This window comes from Oreochromis niloticus, linkage group LG12 (genome assembly GCF_001858045.2).
Source record: "Oreochromis niloticus isolate F11D_XX linkage group LG12, O_niloticus_UMD_NMBU, whole genome shotgun sequence".
NCBI classification, from domain to species: domain Eukaryota; kingdom Metazoa; phylum Chordata; class Actinopteri; order Cichliformes; family Cichlidae; genus Oreochromis; species Oreochromis niloticus.
Window position 1 is genome coordinate 28,377,703 of NC_031977.2, and position 27,447 is coordinate 28,405,149.

The following is a 27,447-nucleotide window of genomic DNA, read 5'->3' on the forward strand; positions in this document are numbered from 1 at the left end:
CCCAACTCACTTTTTAGTTGAATAGCCATGGTCTATGCAGTGCTTTCTCAAGAGCTACATTTCAGACTCTATAGGCCTCAGTTAACATGTTTAATGTTAATGGAAGAATGTCTGTTGGACAGAAAAGACCCAAAGTGCAGAGCATGTAAAGAAGAAAAGATTTACTTTAAGTTATTGTTGTTAACTGTGGTTCTACAAGCTATTGGATCATGGAGTTTACGTTCTCGCAAAACTACATAGAGTTTGGTGAAAACGTTATCACATGACTATATGTGATTTAACTTGTACAATACTGCCTGCACTAAAACAAAGGTGTCACTGAAATGTGTTTTTCTAATAACAAGTTAAGGACAAATAAGGAGACCTTTGGTTTAATTCTGTTTGCATGTTACAGTTTTACAGCACAAAGAAATGGGTGGTGGAAAGAAAAAAACAAAAGTTAATAGTTAAGACATATTTGGCAAGCAGGGTGACTGGTAGATGTGGATGAAAGCATATCTGAGAAAAACTAGCTTTCTGGGGTAAACTTTCCAGGTAAAATCTGGATTTTTGTTTCCTTCATTTTCCTTAATCTAAATAATATATAAATATAAGGTGAAACAGTGCCTTCAAGGTTATGCTAATGTGCTGCTAAGCTCCCACTGAATTGAGTTTCACTACAAGACTCAGTGAAGATCTAGTGGAAAAACATTTGGCAGAAACTCAGATTTACAAACATCTGATTAAAAATTGATCGAATAATCTTAATACGATAACAAGAGTTATCAGTTGTGCATAATGTATTTTTGCTAAATAACTTTCTAGACCTCTAAAATTCCAAAAGAATTAAACACCACTGTTTCATAGTCACAGGATGTCATAGCTTTCATCAAGTAGCAACTTGCTTTTTTCTTTGGAACAGCAAAGCTAACCTATAAAGGTGAGTCATAGTTTATTTATGCTGAGCAGTTTATATGTGAGCTCGTGCCAGCCCTTTCTAAGAAAGAGGCAGGTTCATTCTACAAAGGTTGGCAGGATATCACAGGGCTATTATGGAGAGCTAGGCGCCATAAAAGCTCACACCAAACACCAGACAGACACACACTCTCACACCCACAACTACAGCCAGTTCTGAAAGGGAACTTGCTAAATTAATTTTCAAGCCTTTTTGCCTCGAGGCAACAGTCCTGACAACTGCACTGCTAAACTCCCCAACCCTAACACTGAATTCTAAACTACTTAATGTTTTCTTTTGTGCCTTAACTAGTAGTATAAATATCATCCCAGCTTAATATGAGTCGTAGGCTGAATAAAAGCACCAACTCACAACAGCAGTTCCCACCAAACACCAGAAATCCATTGATGCTGGGCTAAATCTGGTGGACGTCTGCTAGGACAAGATTGCAATTTAATTAAAAAAGGGCCTCACCTTGAACATTTGAGACATTTGTACCATATGAAATATGGAGAGCCAATGATAAAAAAAAAACACCAATAGTAACAAATCAATGCTATATTTATTATATCTAAGTCATTGTGATCCACATGACCTACATTGTGTAATAGTGAACCTCATAATCATTGAAATGCTTACCGCGGGAGCTCTTTAATGATGCATCATCCTGTTAATAATGTAACACCAAAGCTCACGAGTGAAAACGCTCTCTGGTCTCCTCTCTCTGATGCTTGTCAGGACAAACATTTAACAATACAGTGTCACTGTAGCAATATTTGCATAGTGTGGGTCTTACTCATGGGACTAATTGTTTTTTTGTTTGTTTTGTCTTTATCATCAGATAGACTCACTGAGATGACATTACAGGTCACAGATCTGTGGGAGGGACCAAGCAGCCAAGGCAGGGAGGACACAGGAAAAAAATGTCTTCAAAAAGGGTTTTCTTTATTTTAACCCTCAAAAAGGTTCAAAAGACAAAATTCAAAAACATAATTAGCAGGCCCATAAAAGAGGTCCACTAAATATAACTCTACAAAAAGTAATTTCCAGAAACTTAAACAAACAAAGTGGACACAACTTAACTCACAAACTGACCTAATTACAAAGACACAAGAGGGTAGCTTTTATAGTGGTTTGGCCAAACCATTTACACACAATAGGGGAAAACAAAAATACACTAATATTAACTAAGCACAGAATAATATAAGTAAACCTAAAACACCCCTGTTCCTGATAAGCACATGGTTGGTCCTGCTGAGCAGGGATTTTGTTCTCAGAGTCCTCAGCCACACCTTTGGCCCAGACAGGAAACAGCCACCGCCCAAAACCAGGTAACTCAAAGAAAGAGAAACATAATTAATAAAACAGAAAACATTTTTAGAGAAACCACACACTGTTATTATGCCTCATAATATCAGTGTTAGGTTTAAATAAAATGATCAATGAATTATATTAATGAAGAAAACTGCAAACCAAACTAATAAAGTGAACAAATGGACTGATTTACCCATGTGTGGCTGATGCCATCACAATCTGTCTCTCTGATACCTGAAGCAAAAACGACTGTTCATACACTTAAAATGATGCTCATAGGAGAACGATATGCTCTTTGGTGTAACATTACAATTCATGGCATAATTTTCTACTCTCGTTTTTTTTATTTCCTGACTGGTCTTTGTAATTTTTTCTCTGTCTGTTGTAAAAACGATCAACAGTGAAGTTACATGATATTAAATGGAACTGCTAATATACTATGGAAGTTATGATAGTTAAGGGATTCCCAGATTAGTTTTGACACAGCAGACAACACTTGCTGCACATGTTCTTACTTACTTCTTAACTTGACTTTTTACCTTTTTTTTTTTTTTTTTTTTTTTTTTACCATAACCCCTGAAATTACCAGGAAGTAAGACCTTCTATTTCTCTTTTTATTTCATGATATTCCCCTCTCCCCTCCCTACAGGACATTCACACCAGGAGATGCTGGTCCAGAGCAGCTCAGATATTGAAGGACCCGTTCCACCCCGGCAATACTTCTGCAATCAGGCAGAAGGTTCTGCACCAAGAACAGAGGCTCAAGAGGAGCTTCTACCCTCAGGTGTGTTAAATCAGGACTCACTTTCTCACTCACATTCTCATATTCTCATATGATGCCTGATCCTTCTGGCTTCACTGCTGCACAAGTCACTTTAACACCCCACTTACACAATGTACATTCCCAAATTTCGAACTGTAAATTTCCAGATTGTTTTATTTTATTTAACTTAGTTCACGTATACTGTATACTGCACATAATGTCCTCTTTGTATATATTTACTATAGATACTGTTTTTTCTCTCTATGTTTGCACAGTCGAGGGGCGTATCAGGACACATTTCACTGTGTGTTATACTTGTATACTAGTATGTACGTGACAAATAAAAGATCTTGAATCTTGAATGATGCAGATTCTGACTGTTGAATTAGGAGCGAGTTCTTCAGGAGGATCAGTTGGTCAGGAAAAATGTGTTCAGTCACCAATGTCAAACTTTAATGTGAATTCTCATTGAGCTCATCTCAGATGTTTGTCCTTTAGTCCGAAATTGTCAATTTGGCAACGTGGTGCGGAGGCAACAGCCTGGATGCTGCTGTTGAAACAGTGGAGATGATTTTGGACTTCAGGAGGAACCCAGCCCCATCATCCTGCCTGCCAAGTGGACATTGACGAGTCTTTCTCCCACGACTTAAAGTGGAAGCTAAAAAAGCACATCAGAGGATCCGCTTCCTGTAGCTACGGAAGAAATTCAACCTGCCAAAGTCAGAAGAACTCCTCTATAACTGAATCCATCCTCACTTTCTCCACCACCATCTGGTGTGCTGCAGCGTTGATATGTGGTGACTGGCTGCAATCTGCCTTCTCTCCACGACCTGTACCACGCTGAGGTGGACATAAAACATTACTGCTGACCCCTTCCACCCCAGACATAAACTTCCTGAGTCACTCCAATCTGGCAGGAGGCTGCTGACCAGCACAGCACAAGACGTTTTTGTCTGTCTGTAGCTGAGCATCCAGTACCTCTCCTCTATCTCACTTTATAATTAATGTGTTATAATAATAGAACTTTTTCTTATTCAAACCATACAAATTTCCACATCGCACTCTACAGCACTCCATATATGTTTTATGTTTTATATAATATATTCTTATTTTTCTGGTTCAATATATATATTCTTATTTTTCTGAAACAAACTGGTTCTGACTGTAACAACAATAACCCTGAAGCCACAGAAACATTAAAAAAGTATAAAATTTTACAATGCAAGTCACATTTTCTTTGGTTATCACCGAAGCTTAGCTTAGAAATGATTAGAAACCAATAAAAAATAATATTGTCAATCTATTGTCAATTGAGGAAATCTCATAATGACATCTCTTGACCCTCAGAGTTTCTTCTTCGCTGGATGTTTATTTTAGAGTAAATTCCAAAAGTTTGCTGTTGACTGCTGGGGTACAAATGTCACACGCCCACGTGACTGTGTTTGACCCCTCATTTTATCTTTAACCTTTTAGCCTCTTGCTTTGTTTACACTGATTCTTGTTTTCTACACCATCACACAAATGCGCCACCACACCTCATTTTTATCTTTCATATACAGGAGTATATGAGTTTATATAAAAAGTATATTTGATTCAAGCCTATAAAAACTGCTGAAGGTCAAGGTAGAGCAGAAACCTTATCCAAACACAGTATGGATGAACAGTCAATGTTTAATTTGCAAACTAAAAAGACATTTCTTTTTTTTCTTTTGGTTGCTACAGTTGCAGAAATATGTAAGGACAAGCTTTCACAGACAAACAGTTACAAAACCATACAAATATCAGTACTGTTTGCACAGATAAGGCCAGACAAAAGAAATGACCACTATAAAAACTGGAATAGGAACCACAGATGAAACAGCAAAGACTGTTGTGCAGAGAAAACAAATATTTTACCTACTTTTGATAGCAGCAGCAGCATCAAATCTCTGCTGTGCTTGCCTGAGTTCAACTGTGGTATTCAGCCTGAAATGCAGACATGGGCTCGATCGGCTGGTCGTGGGAGCAACATCGTTTTTTAATGTATCAGTGTCTTTCACTTCCATTTGCTTTCTTATTTTATTTTCTTGCAAAACGGGGGCATCTATCCTTGACATGCAGGTATGTACAGTATAATTATGGCCTACGAGTCCACTCATTGATTGCATTATACAATGATCTGTACTACATATACAAACACTGTAACATCTCAATTGTAAATACTATAAAATGGATCTCATATTTGAGTAAATATATCATTTGGTGGGGTTTTTTTGTAACTATATGAATCTGAGAGTGTGTGTGTATATATATATATAAACTCATACACACCAGTGTGTGCATGAGTGATCTTTTGACAAATCATACTCTTAAGCTATTTTATTTATTATGCTTTTGGTTTAAGGTGAGAAAATGTGAGAAAATATTACAAAAGGACATCAAATTTTTGACATCATCAGCTGAAAGACATTTAGCTTATAGTGATACATTTTATGTCATGGAAAAAAACTGTGGATCATCAAACTAGAGAAGATGCCACCTGAAATATATTATTTTGTATTTTGTAAAAAACAAAAACAAAACACTGATAAACTGATTAATTGGCCAATCATTGTAGTTTTAGTATTCAGCATTGTCTGAGGAGCAGGGAAAGAAAAATGTCTGGACTTCTTTAAGTTGATTGAGGACGTTTCATCCGAGGAGCTTCTTCAGTTCTCGGTTCAAATGGTGGAGAGTACCATATTTAAGCCCTGAGGGAGGGTCCTCCCAAGAGGGACAATGGACCCCCTTATGATCCTTTACACAATCAGCCAAGGTTTTGGGTGAGCTCATTTTGAAACCTAGCCTCACCCTTTCCTGAGGTCAAAAACCTGATTGTGACCCACACCTGTTTCACACCTCGGCTCGTGTGATTAGGCAGAGGATCATTAGGGGGTCTATTGTCCCTCTTGGAGGGACACTCCCTCAGGACTTAAATCTGGGACTCTCCACCATTTGACTCTAGAAATGAAGAAGTTTCTCAGATGAGAGGTGAAACGTATTCAAGCAACTTAAAGTCCAGATGCTTTTCTTTCCGAGCTCCTTAGACTACAATGACCTGTATGACTGAGAACCTTCACAATAGTCTTCAGCATGATTTCCTACCTATAGGTACTTGTTTGTTTCTGCTGGAGGTAGTGTCCTGGCAGTCATCACGATGGGCATCTACAGCACCCTCCTGTTCACCTCCACACTTGCCTTTGTTCTACTCGTGTGCTGTGTGGATCACAGCTGTATCCACACCTGGGCATTTCTAATGCAGATGTTGTGGCAAACCTTCTGGCACCTACTTATACAGTACAGGGAATACTACCTGCATGAACCAGTCAGCATCAGGTATTAATCTTGATTTCACTCTGCTGTTACAAATTACATGAACGTATGGGACAGTTTTCATGCTATATCCTCCTAACCTTTCTTAAGTAAATATTCTCTAGGGTGTACAGATGTATGAGTCAAGCCTGTTCTAACTTAGGATGTTGTATAAAATATAAATAAAGCAGCAGGCAGTGATTTGTAAATCATTGAAATTCCATATTCAACTGAAAATATTACATGTAAAACAATAGCTTCACATGTGGAAGCTGTGAAAGCTTGTTGTCTGAAAAATATAAGCTTAACAACCTGTTTCTAATAAGGAAGCAAGATAAGACTGGGGGAAAAAAGGCTATGGTATTTATTTAAAAACCAAGCAGGGAAGCTGACTCTTTCAGAAGTTAAACTGGAGAGGGGATCTCTCCTCTCTCTTCTATAACAAGTTACAAAAAGTTGGCACCTTTAAAAAGAATGAGGACCTGTGACCAGAGCAGTACATTTTTGGATACTTTAAGAAGGTGCAGTTCATGCTTAGCACATATTTCAAAATCAAGTATCCGTGATGGTATCCAGGCATTGATTACCTGCAAAGGCATCACTAATGTGTAACAATATCTACTAGGTTTGGAACAATAGAGACATCGTCTTTTTCAAGAAAGATCATATTTACATAAGAAAGAACACATTTGCATCATGAAATTAGAAATATAACAATGTAGAACATAAAATCGTCATTTGAATTTAGTACCAAATCACAAAAGTGAGTGCTTTAAGTTGTAAGGCAATGACCCTACAGTATTAGAGAGAAAACCACAACAATCAGATGATACCGTATGGGCAAACCACTTGGTGATGGTGGGAAGGAAAACCCCCCTTTTAACAGGAAGAAGCCTCCAGGGAGGGACAGACATCTGCCACAACGGTTGGGAGGTGAAACTCCTGAGCAGGTTATCTTGCTCTTTCAAATATATAAGCTATGTTCTGATCTTTGATAGGATTAGAACACAGCACAGACCCTTCAGTTTTCAAATGCATACAGGGTTGTAAACACAGTGGCAAAAATGTTCCTAATCACACTTTTATGAAATATGTCAAAGTCAAAACAACCATGTGTTTTTCAATAAAACATTCTCTGTTGCTTGAAGCATTCAACCACAACACGTGATTTTAGCAGCCTGTTGACTTTGTTTCTTGTTTCCAAGAATTTTTATGTTGTTGCCTAACCTGTTAGATGCAGTTTCCAAGAATCAACTTTGTGTGATCACAGCACTAGAACAGCTACTAAACAGACTCCAATATGAACGTCAGAGGCCATTTCTTCACCATTATAGATGAACCCTTAGCCTAAGTTAGACATAATGTTTTTACATCTAATGTAAAAAGATTAAATGTATACAGATATCCTATTTAATCACAGTAACATCTCTTTCACTTTCAGACTATTTTTGGCAGTGTCCACTTTGATGCTGCTCACCCAGAGAATCACCTCTGTGTCTTTGGACCTTCAAGAAAAACGAGGCGTACTGACACCATCCAAAAGGCAGGCTTGTGTCACGCTTCTCCCTCTTATCAGCTACATCCTCAATTTTACCACACTGCTTGGTGGTCCTTTGGGTTCCTATGGACAATTCATTACTCTAATGGAGGGGATCAACCTCACCTCGCCACCCAGGCCACTAGGTGTAGTTTTCCTAAAGCTGATGCAAGTGTTAATGCTAGAGTGGGTTAGATTTTATCTTGTCTATTTTCTAAAATATCTTATCCATGATTTCAACCCTGGCATCCTCTATGGCATCCTGTCGACCTGGTGTCTTGGACTGGTTTTAAGAATACAGTATTACTCTCACTGGAAGATCAGCGAATGCCTCAATAACGCAGCAGGGTTTGGCTTTTGGGAAGATTCATCTGGGGACTATTTCTCCAAATGGAGCGGACTATCCGATGGGGACTTCTGGACCACTGAGGCGTCAATATGCATGTCACAGTTTACTCGTCGCTGGAACGCCACGACAGCTTCATGGCTGCGTAGACTAGTTTATGCAAGGCACAAACACTTCCCACTATTCATGTGCTTTGGTTTTTCACTGTGGTGGCATGGTTTACACTTAGGACACTTTGTGGGGTTTTTCACCTGGGCAGCAACAGTGAAAGCAGACCATCATATTCACAGGAACCTTTTCCCAAATATTACACCGACACAGAGAAAAATCTACACTTTTGTAAACTGGATAAACACTCAGATGGTTGTTACTTGCATTGTTATAGCGGTAGAATTTAGAAATTTGTCTGGTTTGAATCTTTTATCCAAAACATACATAGGTCTTTTTCCACTTGTTAATATAATCCTGCTCTTTATCATTTTAAACCTCAATTCACTAGAACAGTAGTCTATATTATTAAAGTAAAAAGAATGTTGACTTTGGCTTCAGGAACATAACATATAACTGGGCTTAGATTATAACACTATTTCTACATTTCAGATGCAATTATAAAACACTAATTACACCCCTACATGCTGTTAATCAAAAAGCAAAAGCACGTGTGATCACCTCTATAAAAGCGTTTTTTTCAGCGGTTTCTGGGTTGGAGCATTCAGATGTAATATGGGCTACATCTCAGACTCTCATGGCAGTACAATTTGACTGAACAGTTGTGGCTTGTTTGCCAGGAGAAAAATTTCTTCTTTCTAAAAAGAAAGCAGCAGTTTAGGTTTGCCAAGTTTCAACTGAATGACACATAAGAAAAAAAAACCCAACATGGCCAAAATGCACAGACCTACGTTTGACAAAAACCAAAACACAGGATGCCCAGGACCTGGACACCTTACATTCACTGAGTCGACCTTCAGCTCTTCTGTATACCAAAGTATTTTAGAGTGAAATGTGAGGCCATCTGTCTGACAGCTAGTTTTGCCAAAACTGGGTCGTACAACAGGACAATGATCCCAAGCAAACCTGGAAATCTACAACAGAATGGCTAAAAAAAGAAACACATCAAAGTGTTGCAATGGACCGATTAAAGTCCAGTCCTCAACCTGATTGAATTGCTTTGGTAGGACCTTAAGAAACTTCCACATAAACAAATGCCTGCAAATATCGAGCTGAAGCAACACTGTAAAGAAGAGTGGGCCGAAATTCCTCAACAACAATGTAAGAAACTGATAAACTGATAGTGTGTGAATGTCTGTGTGAATGGGTGGATGTCTGGATATGTAGAGCGCTTTGGGGTCCTTAGGGACTAGAAAGCGCTATATAAATACAGGCCATTTACCATTTACCATAAAGTCATAGAGAAAATGATTACTTCAAGTTATTGCAACTAAACCTACCTTCTATATCGGAAGATGTACTTAGGTTTACACTGGACTGGATGGAAATGAATTCTCTTTTAAATTTGGGGCAGAGTTTTAGAGTACTGAAGCATAGAGTACTGAAATATCATAGGTGAGAACAGTCTCATGTTGCAAAAGCACTAAAAAAACCCCAGTAAAGTCTGCAGATCTACATGCTGCCTGCCCAGCATAAAAACAAAGAGCACCAATGTCAACCAGTGACTCATGAAGGATGTGGCGCAAAGACCCAGATATTTTTGTGTTTTACAAACCAAAACAAAGTAATGAGGCCACTGGCGTACAGTACATTCATCAGGTAGGAAATTAATCATACTGCTCCCTGGTGGTCAATCAAACTTATTGCAGCAATTTCAATTTAGATTTACTGGCATTTATGAAAATACATAGGTTGTTAAACGAGTACTTCTCATAAAAAACAGAACACACAAATGTAATAAAACATCGTCTCCACTAATTATATGAAGGCTTGTTCATTTCTTCAAAGTCTGTTGTTATTCTTTCCACAAATTCCCGGCAACAATACCTAAAAATAACAACAGGCCAAGGTTTCTGTTTGAAACAAACTTTTTCCAGCAGTCTTCTGTTTTGTTGATGTCTAATGTGTAAATCTACGAGAGAAGGAAATAAATATACTTCAATGGAAAACCCATTCTTAAAACACATGTTCGATTAGAATTTAATCTGTTACTCATTTAAATGTTGTATTAAAGTCGACCATGATCCTCACCTGGTGTGTCAGGTGCAATGCCACACCGGTCAGTACAGCATAGTAAGGGAGAGTCTGTTCAGCATTGACTCCAGCTATCACCAGTCCAGACATCATGGCCACAGCGAAGCCACTCAGCCAGGGTTTGGTTTGCTCCTGGAACCTCAGTGCAGTAGATTTGACTCCTACTTTGATGTCATCCTCCTTATCCTATTTATGAAAGACAAAACAACGCGAGGTCACAGTCAATCAAGGTCCCTACTTTAACATGGGACACATTAATCTCATGTTCACCTCAAAGGAAAACATCAATAAACACAGTAAACTGCAATCCTTAAACTGCATTTCTTAAATATAAAGGAACAGCTACCATTAACTCACAGTTTAAATTGTTTTTAAATTAGTTTCAGTTTCTCGGTTCCTTTCTTCTTAAATTTACAGGTTCTCAACAGTCACTTTATTATGTATACCAGTTCACCTGGGCAAAAATCCCTTATTGATGCCTGAGGTTAGAGGAGAATGGACAGAAAGGAAGCTGATGGCAAGGTTAACTCAAATAACTACTCAGAAGAACATCTGCTAAAAAGCATCTCTCAACGCACAACACGATGGGCTACAGCAGCAGAAAAGCACATTGGGGGCTCCTGTCAGGAAATTGAAGCTATAATTTGAATGCTAAATTGGACAACAGATGACTGGAAAAACTGCTTTCCTGGTCTGGTCCTGATGACCTTGGTCATGATTTCTGCTGCAACATTTAAATGGTAGTGTCAGAATTTGGCATAAAAAAAAACACACATGTTGCCAGGTATCATTGGTTCAGGGTAGTGTTGGTGTATGAGAGCGTTCTTTTAAATTTACTGCAATCAGCCTTTGGTTTAAGGAAAGAATTATGTTTAATAGGAACGAAGTGGTGCGATCTCTCAGGCCCACTACTTTACCTGATGTGCGTATATTGTGTCATATACCAGCGTCCACATCACTCCTGAGAAGTATAGCGGGAGACACACGGACCAATCACAAGAGCCTTTAATAGCGGACCAGCCGAGCAGAGCACCCCAGTTAAAAGTGAGTCCTAAAGTGAGAGGAGAGAACAAGAGAACAGCTATAGCTCTGGTAATCTGTAAAATATTAACTTTAGACAAAGAACACTACAAGATAACTTTGCACAGCACATACCCAACACAAACTGTGGCCAGTAAGTGAACCTCTTCATCAGCGGGTAGGTGATAACAAGAGATAAAGAAGCAGCACCCAGAGCTATACTGTCAGAGCATTTTGAACAATGTGAGGGAAAGACTGCAAAATAACTGATTAAATAATCACTTTTAGTTACACTATGAAAATTAACACTGTAGTAATATTGTGATCCAGTTCAACTGCTGCAATGATTTTTTTTTTCTCATGACTCGAAGGATTTAATCTAACCTATACACCTGTTCCTATCCTTCTACTTATATTTTCCTAATAAAATGTAATGAATGTTCATACATAAAATTGATTCTGAGTACCTGTAATAGTTGAGACACAAAAGAACCCCAAGTGCAAGTGAGAGCTGCCCTCCCAGGAAGACCAGCGCCTGCATTTGAGAAATCTCTCCTGATGCGATTGGTCGAGAGGCTGTGCGGGACACCTGCGCAAAAACACAAACAAATACGAACACTTTCAATTTATCAGAGCTGAAAAATAAAGAGACTCTTTGAGCAGGGGAGTGACAGTGACACAGGTAAGTCTAACGTCTGCTTGGCAATGGAAGTTTTATTTACTTTATTGCAAAAACATGTCCTTTTCTTTGTTTGGAGTCAGCTGTAAGAAAATCTCATTTACTTTTTTGTCAAAGTCTTTGTCCCACATGTCATTGATGGTGCAGCCGGCCCCTCTCATGAGAAGAGCACCTGTACCAAACAGTGTGAGCATGCCCAGATCTGGGAAGCATCCAGGGTTAGCAGCCAGAGCAATGCTCCATGTGCAGGGGAGGTACAGCAGCCATGTCCCTATGATTAAAAGGCAATGAATTTCAAGTGAATTAAACAAAGAAGTAAGATAAGAACAGAAACAAAGCCCACAAAGAGATGAATGCGCAGCCAATAGCTACATTAATCTGGTGACATTTTAACTGCGGTTTGGTTTTAGATGCATCTGTGCAGTGACACTGAAAAAATGCAGGGGCAAGATATTTTAGACTCACTGTCTTGCACAGTAATTACATAAGAGTTTTACAGTTTGGTAGGATTACTTTAAAGAACAATTTTAACCATTATTATCTACATCATGAGTTAGGGCTACATGCTTACAAAGATGCTTCCCTGTTAGTGGCAGTTAATAGCTCTACAAGGTCAAAGACGACGTGCTTATTTTAGCCATTTGTTTTCTAAAGACTGTATTAATGTTATATAGCTTCTTGTTTTGCTTTGTTAACATGGTTAAAATGCTGCTAAAAATCGTTCTGGGCTTAAAGAGTGCATGTTTGGAATAAAGTCAAAATTCTGCAGTATTCTAGACATCGATATTTTTTTAAAAACTGATACAGATAAAAGTCATTGCATAGCAGAAAATGAATGTGTTTAAGCATGTAGACATGGTCATAATGACCTGCTGAAGTTAAACCTGAGTACATGAGCTTGCTTTGTCACAGTGGGAAGGAAAAGCTCCCTTTTAACAGGGAGGGACGGCTATCTGCCGCGACTGGTTGGGGTGAGCGAATGAACACACGACAACACAACAATGTGATGTTCATAAAAGTACAAACCTATAGGTTTGTCCAGCCTCATCAGCCGGAGGTACGGTTGGACGTGTACTGGTGCTGAATTTACTATAGTAGCAGCTGATAAACTGAACGGTCTTCTCCCGTTTTGCTGTGTTTCAAGAAGTCTTATTGATGACCAGATTGCAGATTGGTTCTTAGGCTTTCTCTTCCACACACGGGAGTCTGAGTGGGGCCCATCTCCAGCCTTTATCCCTTCCTTCTGGACGAAGCAGGTAGAAAGACATCGATAACAAGCTCCATGGTGGATCCTTTTCAGAGTGCTCAAAGCTAGCTTGGCTGGGAACATGGTGTCTCTCTGCAGTCATAAAGATCACCCCTGCGCGCGCGCACACACACACACACACACACACACACACACACACACACACACAGAAACAGAAAGACACACACGCAAACAAGGGTTTAACAAATGCATTTGCTACAACAGAAACAGAGATGTGTGAAACTTTTGGCTGAAACAACCTGACTGTTTTAGCTGTTTAGGTAAGACACTGCACACACCTATATGAGACAAGCTGGTGTTACAGTCACAAGGCTAAGCTATCACTGAAAATATAATGAATGCTACCAACACGCTTGCTAACTCTAGTGTGATATAACGCCAAAGCAAGCTTACACTGAAGGTTACAGTAGAGAATATACCGATTTTAAAAAAGACCAAACGCTGGACAGATGACAACCAGATCAATGCTGCTGATACTTCCCTGCTGGGTCGTCATTGGTCGTCTATTCTTTGAGGCTGACAGACAAGTTGGAGGACCAGCGCCTCCAACTGGTGTGGAGTGTGCATCACAATTTCCTTACTAGTTAAATAAAAACCAGGTCGTATCTCACACTAACTAGTTTTTATTTTTTATTATGGCAGCTCCATATTCAGCATTCTTTATCCAGTATATCCACTTTGGTTCCTCTGCACATGTACAAACAATCAGTAAGTTGGTTTTTGTGGTTTCTTTTGCAATCCTCAATGGGAAATAGCTTTCACTTTTTAACTTTACAAACAATACGGCTCCATTACGACTAAAATAACACCAATAAGCCCCAAGCTTAGTTTCAATACAAAAAAAATTCAAAGTGAGAAATAAAACAAATAAGTCCTAAACAGATTCTTAAATTTACTTGTCAAGACAGGCTAGGGCTGTGGAATATGCAACATTACTGCACATGCAAAAAACATGTGACAAGTGTAAGCAGCAATACAACGGAAACCTCACTGCTCTTGCTGAACAGTGCTGCACAGGGCCCTGTTCCAAAGGGCTTCGGAGTTGACATAAAGCGGCAGTAAAGCGGCGATGTATGTCTGAGACAATACTGCCTAAACTTAAAGACTACAATGAGAGCAGAAACAGAGCAGTGTGGCTGGTTAAGTGGTGCAGTTGATAATGAAAAACATGCTTTCATTTTTTACTTTGTGGTATAAGTACTATTCACTGTGAGATGAGGAATGGCTGCATTCACCGCATTATAAGATCGTGAATGATACACCCTTAAGCCCCTTCTCGTTTGAGAGATGGTCGTTCCTTTTTTACACAAACGGCCTCCTGCTTAAAGCAGGGTACCTGTCTCGACAGGATATGCGCATCACGAACATATAAACAGTGAATCTGAAACATATTGAGCGAACAATTTAAATGCTGTGAAGACGTGATATATGACACAAATCTAGATCCTTTATTTCCCCCCTAGAATGTTTTAGCTTTCATCTGGCTGTAAAAGCCGGTCAAAAGTCGGCAACATCAGTATAAAATTTATCTGGGATACTAAGGCGATATTGGTAAAACTTTTCTTGAAAGCTTTTCTTGCTTTCTTTGTGACCTCTGCAGCTCAGCAAGCATCGTCACTGCAAGCACGTGGCCAACTGCCTGCGATAGAAACCGAGCCTGACAAAAAAAGGTTTCTGTTATAAATTTATAATAACAATAGCGCCCATTTATTTAAATATGCTGTGCTATATAACACTTACAGTATGGAGGATTTGTTAATAACTTTCATTGGACATTATAATACCTATATTGCCGGCCATAGAAACAGAAAACAACACCATCACAAAAACAAAAGACTTTTAAAAGGGGGGCTTGGCGTTAAGGCATGAAATCTACGTACTTCCGGTTACTGTTTCCCCAGATTTCACAGTCCCTTAAAATGTTACAATGAAACTAAGCGTGGAAGTAAAAAAAAACAACAACAAAAAACTCCATACCTTTTCGTGAATATTAACAAATAAAAAACAAAGACACATTTGATCAAATTGATACAATTAAAAAAAGTAAACTTAAGAAATCCTAGTTCGTATTAAACCAAAATATCCTCTCGTTATATCGAATCTCGTGTAACTGCTGGTAAATAACATTATGATATTTTGATTACTTACACAGCGGAGGTAGTTTTCAAGTAGTTTTATTTTGAAGGGTTGGTGAGTTCTACGGAAGTGAAGTTGTTTTGTTGCGGTGACGGAAGCACAGGCCAGGGAGAGTCACACTCGCGGGAAAAACGGAAACGTGTTCAGTGTTCATGCGACCTCCAGCCGCGGTTCAAAACTGCCTCCTAAGCCTCTTCCTGTCTTTGTGTGCATGCGTGAGTAAAAACCTTGCGTGCATCGCGCACTTTAGCGAGTTGCACATCTCGGCATTTTGTTAAAATAGGTAGGATCTGTTTATTCAGTTTGACTCGTTTTACGTCTCCTTCCTGTTGAATACACTACACTGAAAGTTAAATAGAAGTGTTGAGTTCTTTGTGTTGCCATATTTAAAGATAATATTAACAAAGCGTACTATCTCGCTTTCTCGCTCTCTTTTTTAAGTATTCATTTGTGCGTTTAACTTAATAACGGGTAACGAAGTAGCGTCGGATTATGTTGTGCTGCTTCTGTGCCTTGAGAAAAATAATAATCTGTTTTTTCAGTTGTCTAGGTGTGTCACTTAATGTGTAAGGCTGTGGGTTAAAAGAAGCATGCAAGATGGAAAACGGTATGTATCACAGGCTATGTCCACACGTACCCGGTTATTTTTGAAAACGGAGATTTTCCGTTTTCGTTTTAAAAAATAATCCCGTCCACACGTGAACGCAGAAATGAAGGAAAACGCTGCTAGGAACATGCCAAAACAACAGGTGGCGATATACTCCTAACCGTGTAGAAATGTTGGCCAATCAGAAGTGTAGAAGCCTCGGTGGGAAATAGTAAACAAAGGCTGTGTCCCAATTCAGGGTATGCACGCTTGAAGTACGCACACTACGCGTACTACGTATACGTACGGTGTATATATATATATATATATATATATATATATATATATATATATATATATATATATATATATATATATGTGTATATAATGTGTGTGTGTGTATGTGTATATATATATATATAATGTGTGTGTGTATATATTAGAGATGGACCGATCCGATATTAGGTATCGGTATCGGTCCGATACTGACGTAAATTACTGGATCGGATATCGGCGAGAAATAAAAATGTAATCCGATCCATTAAATATCAAAAAAGCACCTCACAAAACTTGCGACACGGCGTAACTCGGCTCATAACCGTAGCAGTCGGAGCAGTGTGCATCACGTGATAGAGCGGCTGTGTGTATTTGTAGCCTCGCTAGCAAACCAGCATTTCATCTCCGAGGAAGTTATCCCAGAGAGAAGTAAAGCAAGTGTGTAAGTTCATCTCTGAATGTTTGTAAAGCGTACCTGCGTTAAGCTTAACCACCGATATATGGAGCGTCTGCCTCTTCTCTCTCTCCCTCTCCTGCCGCTACTTCATGAAACTCCTTAATGATCAGCTGATCGGCTTTTCTGTCGCCAGTCCGTCTCTCTTCTTTGTTTTTGGCCCACTTTGCACCAGAAAGAGGAAACCAGCGGCTGAACAACAGCAGCACGTTTAACCTTGATAAGCTGTTGTTAGAATTTATTTAATATTACTTTCTAGACCAGGATCCTTTTCTACGTAGCTGACGGCTGGTAACTGTGCAGGGGCGGATCTAGCAAAGTTTAGCCAGGGGGGCCGATAGGGCATTAACAGGGAAAAGGTGGGCACAAAGGCATACTTTTCTTTCTTATTCTCATTTAAAATGTCTAGCTTGTAATAAATAATTATCTGAATCTTACACCCAAAGTTTTAATCTGATGTAAAATGTATAGAAGTCCATTACTGTATATAGTAACTGTTAAATGTCTAATATACCCCAGTAAGCTATAGTACTTTTTCCTTTGGGAAGATACCATCTGTGAATTCTGCAATTCTGTAGTAGAAAGATGTTGAATCTATTTACTTGAAAAATAATTTATTTCTGTGCATTTTTTTTCACACTGCATCAAATTAAAGTTGATTATGTCGATTAAGCATCATGAGATGGAGGGTGGGCGGTGGTTCCCTATTTTTTTTTTGCTGGGAGTTTGCAACCCTATTAGTTAGGTTGCTTAATATTTCTGCTAAGTACTCTTTAAAATACCAGAATAGGAAGGATGGAGTAGGTTTAAGTTTATTAGATTGATCAGTATTGCTGAACTATGAAATATTTTGGGTGCAGTGTATTTTTTACATACAGGTATAACAGAGTAGCTTTAGTGTTGTTGTTTAATTAAACTTGAGTATGAATTTATACAAAATGCAGCAAGATATTAAAGAAACAGTTTTATTGATTAAAAAACACACTATATCGGATTAATATCGGTATCGGCAGATATCCAAATTTATGATATCGGTATCGGTATCGGACATAAAAAAGTGGTATCGTGCCATCTCTAGTATATATATATATATATATATATATATATATATATATATAGAGCTTGAACTCTGGGTCAAAGATGCAAGTAGCAGTTAATTATATTTCCTATCACCTTAAATCTTCACTCAAAGACATGGAAGCTCGGAAAGCTAAGCAGAAGTTATTTGGAGAGGAGAGGATAATGGCTGCTGAAGAAAGAATGCCGTTGGTTGAAAAGAGAGGTAAAACGACTTCAGTGCTGTGGAAACCAATGTTCCCTCTAAGCTGCGCACGTGCGCAATTGCACACTGCTGGCACGGTCTCTGTGCACAGAAAATCTGCGTTGTGCACAAAAAAATCTAACCTGAATTGAAATTAAAATTAAAACTTTAACAATTCTGTTTTGCAGTGTTAGTCAGTAAGTGACTGGCTGCTCCTGTATGGGATTAGAACGATGCCACCTTATCCTATAGTCCAGCCAATAATGCGATTCACATTCGTATATACGCAGCCAATCAACGTTGTTGACAGGCTATAACAGCGTCCTTGTGTGCCGACACCGGTGTTTTAGCTAGCAAAGCGGTGTGGCTGATGTGCAGTGAAGCCACATTAATGACAACGTGTACAACCATTGGAGATGTGAGCAGGACAGACGGAACAATTGACGGAAAAAGTGTGGACTTTATACCAGTTTTTAAATTGTGTTGATAGGCCACGTAAAACCAGAGTTATGATAAAAAATATATGCAATGTTTGGTTTTCTTCCTGAATACTGTCGTTGTTTATATTTACTGCGGGAAGAAACGGTAAAAACGGCGTTTTATAAGGAAAACGGCTCGAAAGCACTCTCCGCCTGTGAGCAAAAACAAAACAAAACCCCCCACCCTTTCCTATTGGTCGAAAAAAGTACCGTGTCGACCAATCAAAAAATGATATGGCAACGTGGCATCTAGTTGTTAAGAAACGGGGAAAGTTTTAGGAGTGACGGCGGTGTTCTGAGATGTGAGAGATTTGAGACGTTTAGCGCAAATCTTGTGTAGTTAGTGTGTAGTGTAGTTAGGGCTGTTCGATATAACGATATATATCGGATGACGATATAAAAACGTCTATCGTTTCATTTTACGCTATCGTTTGTTTCGTGGTGTCGCAAAATAAACTGTTTACGGCAATATTTTTTCATTATTTTGATGGTCACTGTAGTGGCTATATTAATTTCCTAAAGTTCTCTCTTTCTCTTATATTTAATATAACCACACTACAGACGGACAAGCGCTTGTTTTTATGCGTTGTCGTTAGCAACAACGACGGTAAAACCACCTCGTGTCCGCTTGTTTATTTTCCACATAAACCTTTCACAATTAAACTCAAGATCCTGTTGAGACTTTTCAAAATAAACTGAATCACGTGAAAGATTCAGAGTATTTACGGATGAGAAGTAAAAAAGAGCCGTCAGGTGCTAAAAAATAAACCTTAGACTCAAACGTTAGAACAGGCTTTTCCCCGCAGCACACTGTGTAATAAATACTCACAAAGAAAACGGCGGCTGTTACAACCTATGTCTAAAAATGTATCGTTTCATGCATCAGTTAAAACACTGGACTCCAGGTACGCGACACCCAGCTGGAAACACTTCACGCAAGTCGAGCTGCCCAACATTCACAGAATTTACAGAAAATGTTACATTTTTGTGATTTATATCGTTATCGGACGATAGATGTCTTAATATCGGGATATGAGATTTTGGTCATATCGCACAGCCCTAAGTGTAGTCAATAGTTTTGTTGTGTGTGTCAGAACAATGAGGCGGCTGCTGAATGTTACAGGAGTGATACATCTCCTGTTGTCAGGCCTGCAGGTATCAGGCTGTTGTTCTCCTTTATCTCATAATAGTGGACAGAAATTATTTTTTGGAGTGGCACAAATAATTTGTGTGGCATCATATTTGATGCAGAACAGCTGATTGTTCTGCAAATGGTTTGAAATGTTTATTTAAAAAACGCCTTGGCTGCATTAAAAAAAATAAATAGCTGCAAAAAACTTTGTTGTTTGCCAAACTGAGTTAGTTATTTGAAGTAGTAACTATATAATTAATTGCCCAACATTGGTCATTATATACTGTATTTTACAGACAGAGAGTTATAGGACTCTCCCAGACCACAGACTCATAATACAAGTCAGAGCTTTATGAAAAAAAAAAAGAAAGAAAGTTGCGTTTTCAAAATTGGAGTTCAAGTTATTTTTACTTCCAATAGTGTTAACATACTACACAGGTCATGAACAAGATTTTTTAAATTTTCATTGTAAGTGGGCTAAAGCAGTTAATTAAAAGTAGTCTAACATAAATGTAAATGCTGTAATTTAATTATTTTAATAAACCATGTAACTTGGATGGATTAGATGCTAGCGTGACCACAGTGCACACGTCTGATGTCGCTCACAGTGGTCCAAGGGATCGCTCAGAGAGTTTGTGTGTTCGTTCAGACACATGAAATATTTGAGGGAACATTGGTGGAAACATTATGGGTTCGCGGAGTCAGACGTGGATCAAATATTGTGCAGTATTTTGAAGTTCACTAAACATAGATGTTTACATTTTTCATTTATTTTTTATATTGCAAACATTTGCACTGTAATCAGTATTTGCACACTATTTTGTATTATTTTTTGACAATCTTTAAAGCCATTATTCAATACATTGTTGTTGTTAAATAAATATCGTCAAATAATCGAGATCTCAATTTCAGTGAAAATAATCGTGATCATCATTTTTGCCATAATCGAGCAGCCCTAGTTGGCATTACTAAATTTGGCTCAATGCTTATATATATATGTGTAAAAAGAAAATGTACAAGCTGTGATAACTGTTTCTGATAGAATGAAGAGTAGACTGATATATTAAATATTCCTTTATTGAGTGAGAAAATCAGAGCATGTCATAACTGCTTTAAGTCACACAGAATAGATATCAGAGCCTTAAACAGGCTGACTTCTGCTAAATGGGTCAAACTGGGCAGAAAGTATACAAACACATAACATCCTTATAGAATATGATGTAACACTATAGATCAACTTACCTCAGAATATATAAAGCATATAAACAATTACAGCAAAATGATGCAACAAACACAGCAGTGCTACTAATCCAAAATACTCAAAGCTTCATAGAACTGAAAAAAACATTTATTTTTAGCTCCATTCTGCTGCTGATACATACTTTAGGTTTCTGAATATTAAACTTGTTGCTGCCTTTCATAGTGTGTAACTTGAAGGCCCTGAGTACTTTCTCCCACACTGAAAACACTGGAATGATAACATTATTTGAACATTACCTAATAAGACTGATTCAGGACAGACAATTAGTTATGTTAAACTTTCCTAGCAGTCCTTCACAAACAGGGAACAGTCTGTCTATTCTCTCCATCTGTCAGCTGCTGCTGGCTCTTCCTCCTCCTCTTCCTCACACACTGCTGAGTTTGTCCTGGTGGATCATCAGGGGTGCAAAGCCTCACAGATGATGTGCAGCAGTGGGTCCCTCAGACTGTCCTCACTCTGGACACTTGCAGTTGTCACACATGGAAATCAAATGTGTGATAAGCTGCAGGATTCAAACACAAGTGTAACTTATAAATACATGTTCATACTTTTATTCCACAATCAGAGAGAAAGAAACAGAGAGAGAGTGCAGGACAGACAGACAGGTGACAGTCTCAGGTGTACACACTGCTACAAAACAGCACAAGAGAAGGAGGATTTAGTGTTTGTGTTATTACGAGTGCTAAACAAGAAGAGTTCCCAGATGGTACAGTGGACACATGTGTGACTCCTGTGATTACAGCATCTTTCTTTCAGCTTAACGAGTGAACCGTCAGCTCATTCAAACACACGTTAAAGTCCGTTTGGCGACACCACCGAACAGAGGCAGCAATATAACATAGCTAACATTAACAGTGCAGTGAATCCTGCTTGTGCCGTGATATTCAGGACTGCAAACCGAGCAGCATCACTGACTTTCAGCTTGTTGTGTTTGTGGATATATGACTGACTTTAATCGATAAAATCATCACATTCTCTGTAAGATTAAGGTCAACTATATATATATTTAGAAATAGAAGCTTTAAAACCAAGTTAACGCTGAAAGTACAAACATCACTAATGTCACATAACTTTGCCGACATGTGGCCAACAGTAATGTTTTAATGTTCTTAAACATTCGCACATGAATAAGTGACATCATATTCAGTACTTACTTTTGACAGTTCACTCTTCGGCCGCTCCCTTCTGCCGTATTTTGCGGCAAAATTATCCACACCCACCGCCGCGCTATGGATTGTGGGATATATGGGGCCACGAAGCGTGCACCGGACCACGCTTGATATTTGGGGAAATCGACGGCGCATTTGGAGTATGCATTTGAAGTACACTTTGAATAAAAAAGAAATTAATGACGCCTTTACTAAATTTTATCAGGAGCTTTACACCTCCAATGGATTGGTGGAGGAACAGAGGCTGTCAGATTTCTTTTCTTCTATTAAAATTCCCAGCCTGTCTGAAGACCAAAGAACTGTATTAGAAGGTAAGATTACACTAATTGAAGTTAAGCAGGCAATTGGCAGTCTTAGTTTGGGCAAATCTCCAGGCAATGATGGATTTCCATCAGATTTTTATAAGGTGTTTGTGGGTGAATTAGCTCCAAGACTACTGTCGGTATATCAAGATGCATTTCAAAGAGGGAGACTACCATTTAGTATGCGATCGGCAGTGATCACGTTATTACATAAAAAAGGGAAAGACCCACAGTATTGTGGGAATTACCGCCCAATTTCATTAATTAATGTGGACGAAAAGATTATTTCCAAGATATTAGCTTTTAGGCTTGAGAAAGTTCTTCCTTGTTTGGTTCATAGGGATCAGGTCGGTTTTGTGAAAAATAGAAGTTCTGCAGATAATTTACGTAGGTTATTGCACATATTCTGGAAGAGCAGGACTAATTTAGACCCTGTCGTCGCATTTTCCTTAGACGCAGAGAAGGCCTTCGATAAAGTTGAGTACCCCTTTCTGTTTTATACGTTGAAGAGATTCGGTTTTGGTCCCATTTTTAGGCAGTGGATTCAGGTGGTATACACAGATCCAATGGCTACAGTTACTACCAATGGGATAATGTCACCCTCCTTTTCGTTAAGTCGGGGTACTAGACAAGGTTCACCCTTATCACCACTCATTTTCGCCCTGTTTTTGGAGCCTTTGGCTATTGCATTACGTGAATGTAAGCAAATTAGAGGGGTGGATATGGGTCAAGAAGAACATAAAATTTTTTTGTATGCAGATGACATTTTACTGATCTCAAGTAACCCAGAACAGGCCGTTCCTGCAATTTCCTCAATTATTGATTCCTTTTCTGTAATGTCTGGCTACACCATAAATTGGTCTAAGTCGGAAGTTATGCCCATTTCTAAATTGTGTCCTCCAGTTACGAGGAGCTCATGGCAGTTCAAGTGGATGCCCGAGGGTTTGACTTACTTGGGGATTAAACTGACCCCTGGTTTAGACAACATAATGCAAGTAAATATCTCCCCAGTGATTGAAAACATTCGTCCGTTGTTGCAGAATTGGGCTAAAATAAATCTGTCCCTTTTGGGCAGAATTAATTTGGTGAAGATGATTATTGCCCCTAAACTTCAGTACCTTCTTCACATGTTACCGATAGCAGTCCCACATAATTTGTTAAAGCTTTATAATACATGTGTGGAGGGTTTTGTGTGGGCAGGCAAAAAGCCATCTTTTAATCGGTCCAAATTATATGCTCCAAAAGATAATGGCGGGTTGGCATTGTCCAAGATGGTTTGGTATCACTATGCTTTCTCCCTCTCTCAGTTAGTTAAGATATACAATTCCCTTACGGAGAAGCCTTCATGGGTTGCGATTGAGGAAAGTCTTGTGGCTCCTTCGTCTTTAGAGGCCTTCCTCACTCAGAAGGGAAGACCAGTACCGTTTAAAGATCCTGTATTGGCTTTCATGCAAGAGACCTGGTCTAGAGCTCACCAATATATCAACGTTAGCCCTTATCTAACCTCTAGAGCCTCTATCTGGCATAATAAGAAAATATTAATTGGTAAGAAACCAGTCAGGTGGGAGGCTTGGGCTAGGACAGGTATCAATCAGGTGGGGGATTTATTTGGGCAGACTGGCATGAAATCGTTTGCAGAAATCAGACGAGAATTTAATCTGGATCCAAGGGAAATTTGGAGGTTTTTTCAAATAAGACACTGTATTAAAACCATTTTGAATAATAACCCAGACCCTCCATCTAGTATTCAGGAGATGTTTGCAGCTCCTGGCATTAATAGAATCAGGGCATCCAAATTTTATGGGATGTTCAGAGAGGCGCACTCTCCCAATTTGGGGGGATTGAGGCAGTGTTGGGAGAAGGATCTGGGTATCCAGATTTTAGAGGACACTTGGAAGCAGCTGGTTTCATCATGGTATGTTTGCTCACCTGAAACACAGTCTCAACTTATCCAGTACAAGTTGCTTCACAGAAATTACTGGACTCCCAGTAAATTAGTCAGGCTGAAGCTTGTGGATAATGACACCTGTTGGAAATGTCAGGAGGAAGCCGGGACTCTAGTTCATATGTTGTACACATGTCGGAAAAATGATTATTTGTGGGATGGGATCATTAACTTGGTGAATGATATTTTTAAACTTAATCTCTCTAAGTCTCCAGCTGTATGTGTCCTGGGCCTGTTACCTGACAACAGTATTCTTTCAAAAAAACAGAGACTGTGGATGCGTCTGGCTTTCATAACAGGATGCAGGATAATACTGAGGCACTGGAAGTCATCCAGCCCCTGTTCTCTCAGGGAATGGACTGAACAAATGTCTAAGATGGCATCATATGAACGGGTTATGTACAGAATTAAGGGGAGAGAAGATATTTTTGAGCAGGTTTGGGGTCCTTTTTTGTTGTATATCGACAATGTCTCTTAGATATTGTGATAAGTGGTTTTTTTTGGGGGGGGGTTCATGTGTCGTTGATATTCTGGTTGTTGTTCTTTTACTTTGAAAGTCAGCAGAGGGAAGAAATTGTCTAATGTTATCAGTGGTCAAGGTTATGTCTTATTTTTTTTTTGGCACCCGGGGGTTTAGCCCCCATTGATTTTGTTTTTGTTGATGTTTCCCAGGAGGCGGTTTATCTTTTTGTTTCTCCTGGAGTTTTTGTTTTTTTGTTTTGTTTTTTTTGTTTGTTTTTTGGTTTTTTGTTATTGTTTTGTTTTTTGTTTGTTTGTTTGTCTTTAGTTATTGTTAGTCTTTATTTGTTGGTTGTTGTTAAGAAGCGGACAGAGAACTGACAGTATGATTATTCCTGTTGTATATTTGTTAATGTTTCTGTCCATTTAAAATATGAATTAAAAAAAAAAAAAAAAAAAAAGAAGTACACTTTGAATTGGGACAGCCGTCGTCGCGTGGCGGTGACGTACTCGCACTTGAAATGCGTACTTCAAGCGTGCATACCCTGAATTGGGACACAGCCAAAGATGGGGCATAGAAGCAGAACCGAGTCCTATGTGTGGAGGGACAGTAACTATGTGTGTATATGTAAGCATTTAAACATTGCAGAGAGTACAATTAACAGTAACAGTATTGTAGAAATTCATTTCACCGAAACAATAACATGGCGCACAGTGTGACGTCAAAAAGGCGCACACCTTTGACGCTGCGTTTTCTCCGTTTTTCTCGTCCACACATAAATGCAAAAACGTAGTTTTCGAAAATATCCACCCTGGCAGGCGTTTTTAGAAATCTCCGTTTTCAGTGACCGAAAACGCCGTTTACGTGTGGACGAAGGGTGTAAACGCATAGAAAAATCTGCATTTTCAAAAATACCCGGGTACGTGTGGACGTAGCCACAGAGGTATGCAATGTCTTTGTGAATAGATACTGACCTATGCTGATCTATACTGGTCTGTTGCCTGCCCCCTCAGATACAGTGGAGTGCTCCACCTCTGGCCACAACAAGCAAGTCACCAGCCAAGCAGTCACTGAAGAATCCCAAGTCAAGGCTTTCCATTGTAGTCACTGTGTGTTGATCTTCAAATCCAAGGTGTACCTTTTTGAACACCTCAACAAGGTGCATGGCCTCAATACAGATACTTCTCTCAGAGAGGCTGGATTATACCCTGGGACTGACAAAGCCAACACAGAGAACAGCAGCAGCAGTTCAGGAGATCATTTTAAATGCCAGAGCTGTGATTTTAAAGCTTGTAGTTGGGATGGTTTAAGTGAACACGAGGAACTGTGTCACAAAACTTCAGAAAATCCTAACGTGTCAGGAGGTGTCATCATTTCAGAAAACCTCGACAGCACTTTTAGTGTCATTTCAGCAAACCAGAAGAATGAAGCTGCAGGAACATCGGAGGATCCGTCAGTTCTTTCAGATATTTCTACCTCAGAAATGAAATGCACGTTAAAGGACCTGAAAACCTACAAGAGGCCATTGCAAACCATTACTAAGTACTTCTCAGTGTCATCTGGATCAAATACAATGACTGATGCAAAATTAGCTGATGGCACCAAAGAAACTATAATTTTGCAGGAATCTCCTTCAAGCTCCTGTCCAAACAGTAGTGGTGTGTTTAAAGTCACAGCAAAGTCTGTGATAGATATCACCGGAAGTAAGTCGTACCCTTTTTTGCACACTGACTTGACTACTGATTTGACACCATCTAAAACTCCGGAACAATTCAGAAAAGAAACTGTTCCTGGCAGTGCTGTGAAGAGATCCAGTGGTAAAAGTTCAAAAGGTCATCCTGCCAAAAAAGCCAAGTTGGATAACGAAGAGATGCTCACGGAAAAAGAAAATGAAAGTAGACAGCAGTCATCCAGCAGCAACGAGTTTTCACTTGAACTCAGCGAAGATGAAGACGAGGCAGACGCGCCAAAAGTGTATTCTTGTAAACATTGTGACTACAGTGACTACAGTGACGTTGGCATCAGGCGAATTTCTGCCCATTATCAAAGTGACCACCCTTACATCAGATACAATTCTGTCTACATTCAAGACGCAAGTGATCACAGTGCCACCTTTCGTTGTTTGGAGTGTCCAGTTGAGTTTTTAAGCACAGTTGACCTTAAGAGCCACTACTTGGAAAATCATCCAGATGCCCCAGATGTATTTGCCATGAAATCATGTGGCCTCAGTTTGGTTTTCAAATGCTTTCTTTGTAAATTTACTACCAATCTATTGAAGTCCTTGAAAGAACATTACAAGGCAAAGCATGCAACATATGAAGTGGAGAATTCCTTATTGTTCTGCAGATATTCAGTATCTGAATGCCAAGAGGAATCGTCTCAGCTGAGTCTAGAAAAATCAGGAGGTATATCTCCTGAGTGTGCCCATACATCCCAAAATTCTTCCTCTGAAAGTGCAGACCTGGCCTTGTATAAATGCCAGAAATGCATGTTTAGTCACAAGTCAGTTGTTGTTATGCATGTTCACTACCAAAAAAGCCACCCAGATGAAGTAATCACATTAGATAAAATCAAACAGTCAGCTTGTGCCACAT

The 27,447-nt window shown here is 39.0% G+C and overlaps 3 protein-coding genes across 7 annotated transcripts in view; 2 read left to right on the plus strand and 1 right to left on the minus strand.

The window, feature by feature from the left end:
• Nucleotides 1–6,126: 6,126 nt before the first annotated feature.
• On the plus strand, nucleotides 6,127–9,652 carry mboat4 (membrane bound O-acyltransferase domain containing 4; the record flags this gene model as incomplete). The annotated part of the gene is made up of 2 exons (XM_025897152.1): nucleotides 6,127–6,365; nucleotides 7,783–9,652. Coding segments are annotated over 2 exons (1,188 nt in total), but the record flags the coding sequence as incomplete, so codon positions are not given.
• coq2 (coenzyme Q2 4-hydroxybenzoate polyprenyltransferase) lies at nucleotides 6,554–13,954 on the minus strand. Of its 4 annotated transcripts, none has more exons than XM_019365727.2 (8): nucleotides 13,812–13,954; nucleotides 13,152–13,485; nucleotides 12,230–12,396; nucleotides 11,914–12,035; nucleotides 11,582–11,667; nucleotides 11,344–11,477; nucleotides 10,424–10,612; nucleotides 6,554–10,304 (listed from the first exon to the last, which is right to left on the minus strand). In XM_019365727.2, exons 2-8 carry the CDS (start codon nucleotides 13,453–13,455, stop codon nucleotides 10,188–10,190), a joined length of 1,119 nt encoding a protein of 372 aa, XP_019221272.1. In that variant the 5' UTR covers nucleotides 13,456–13,485; nucleotides 13,812–13,954; the 3' UTR covers nucleotides 6,554–10,187. The 4 variants fall into 4 exon arrangements, with proteins under 4 accessions (XP_019221272.1, XP_019221273.1, XP_019221274.1 ...); XM_019365728.2 differs by having other exon boundaries at nucleotides 13,786–13,929; XM_019365729.2 differs by having other exon boundaries at nucleotides 13,671–13,914.
• A 1,665-nt stretch (nucleotides 13,955–15,619) lies between these two features.
• Nucleotides 15,620–27,447, plus strand: part of LOC106097671 (zinc finger protein 462) — a 48,924-nt gene continuing 37,096 nt past the window's right edge. Inside the window, exons 1-3 of one of the 2 annotated variants that reach the window (XM_025897175.1) lie at nucleotides 15,620–15,743; nucleotides 16,071–16,135; nucleotides 25,867–27,445. In XM_025897175.1, the coding sequence (XP_025752960.1) occupies nucleotides 16,126–16,135; nucleotides 25,867–27,445 (1,589 nt within the window). In that variant the 5' untranslated portion in view covers nucleotides 15,620–15,743; nucleotides 16,071–16,125. Of the gene's footprint in view, nucleotides 15,812–16,070; nucleotides 16,136–25,866; nucleotides 27,446–27,447 lie in introns of both variants that reach the window. The other variant, XM_025897176.1, reaches the window with a different exon arrangement.

Coding starts and splice junctions, on each gene's coding strand:
- coq2 (XM_019365727.2), bottom strand. CDS start 13,455: ATGTTCCCAGCCAAGCTAGCTTTGAGCACTCTGAAAAGGATCCACCAT. Junction 11,668..11,913: donor TTGTGTCTCAACTATTACAG/GTACTCAGAATC, acceptor ATGCTCTGACAG/TATAGCTCTGGGTGCTGCTT. Junction 11,478..11,581: donor CTGGCCACAGTTTGTGTTGG/GTATGTGCTGTG, acceptor CTCTCACTTTAG/GACTCACTTTTAACTGGGGT.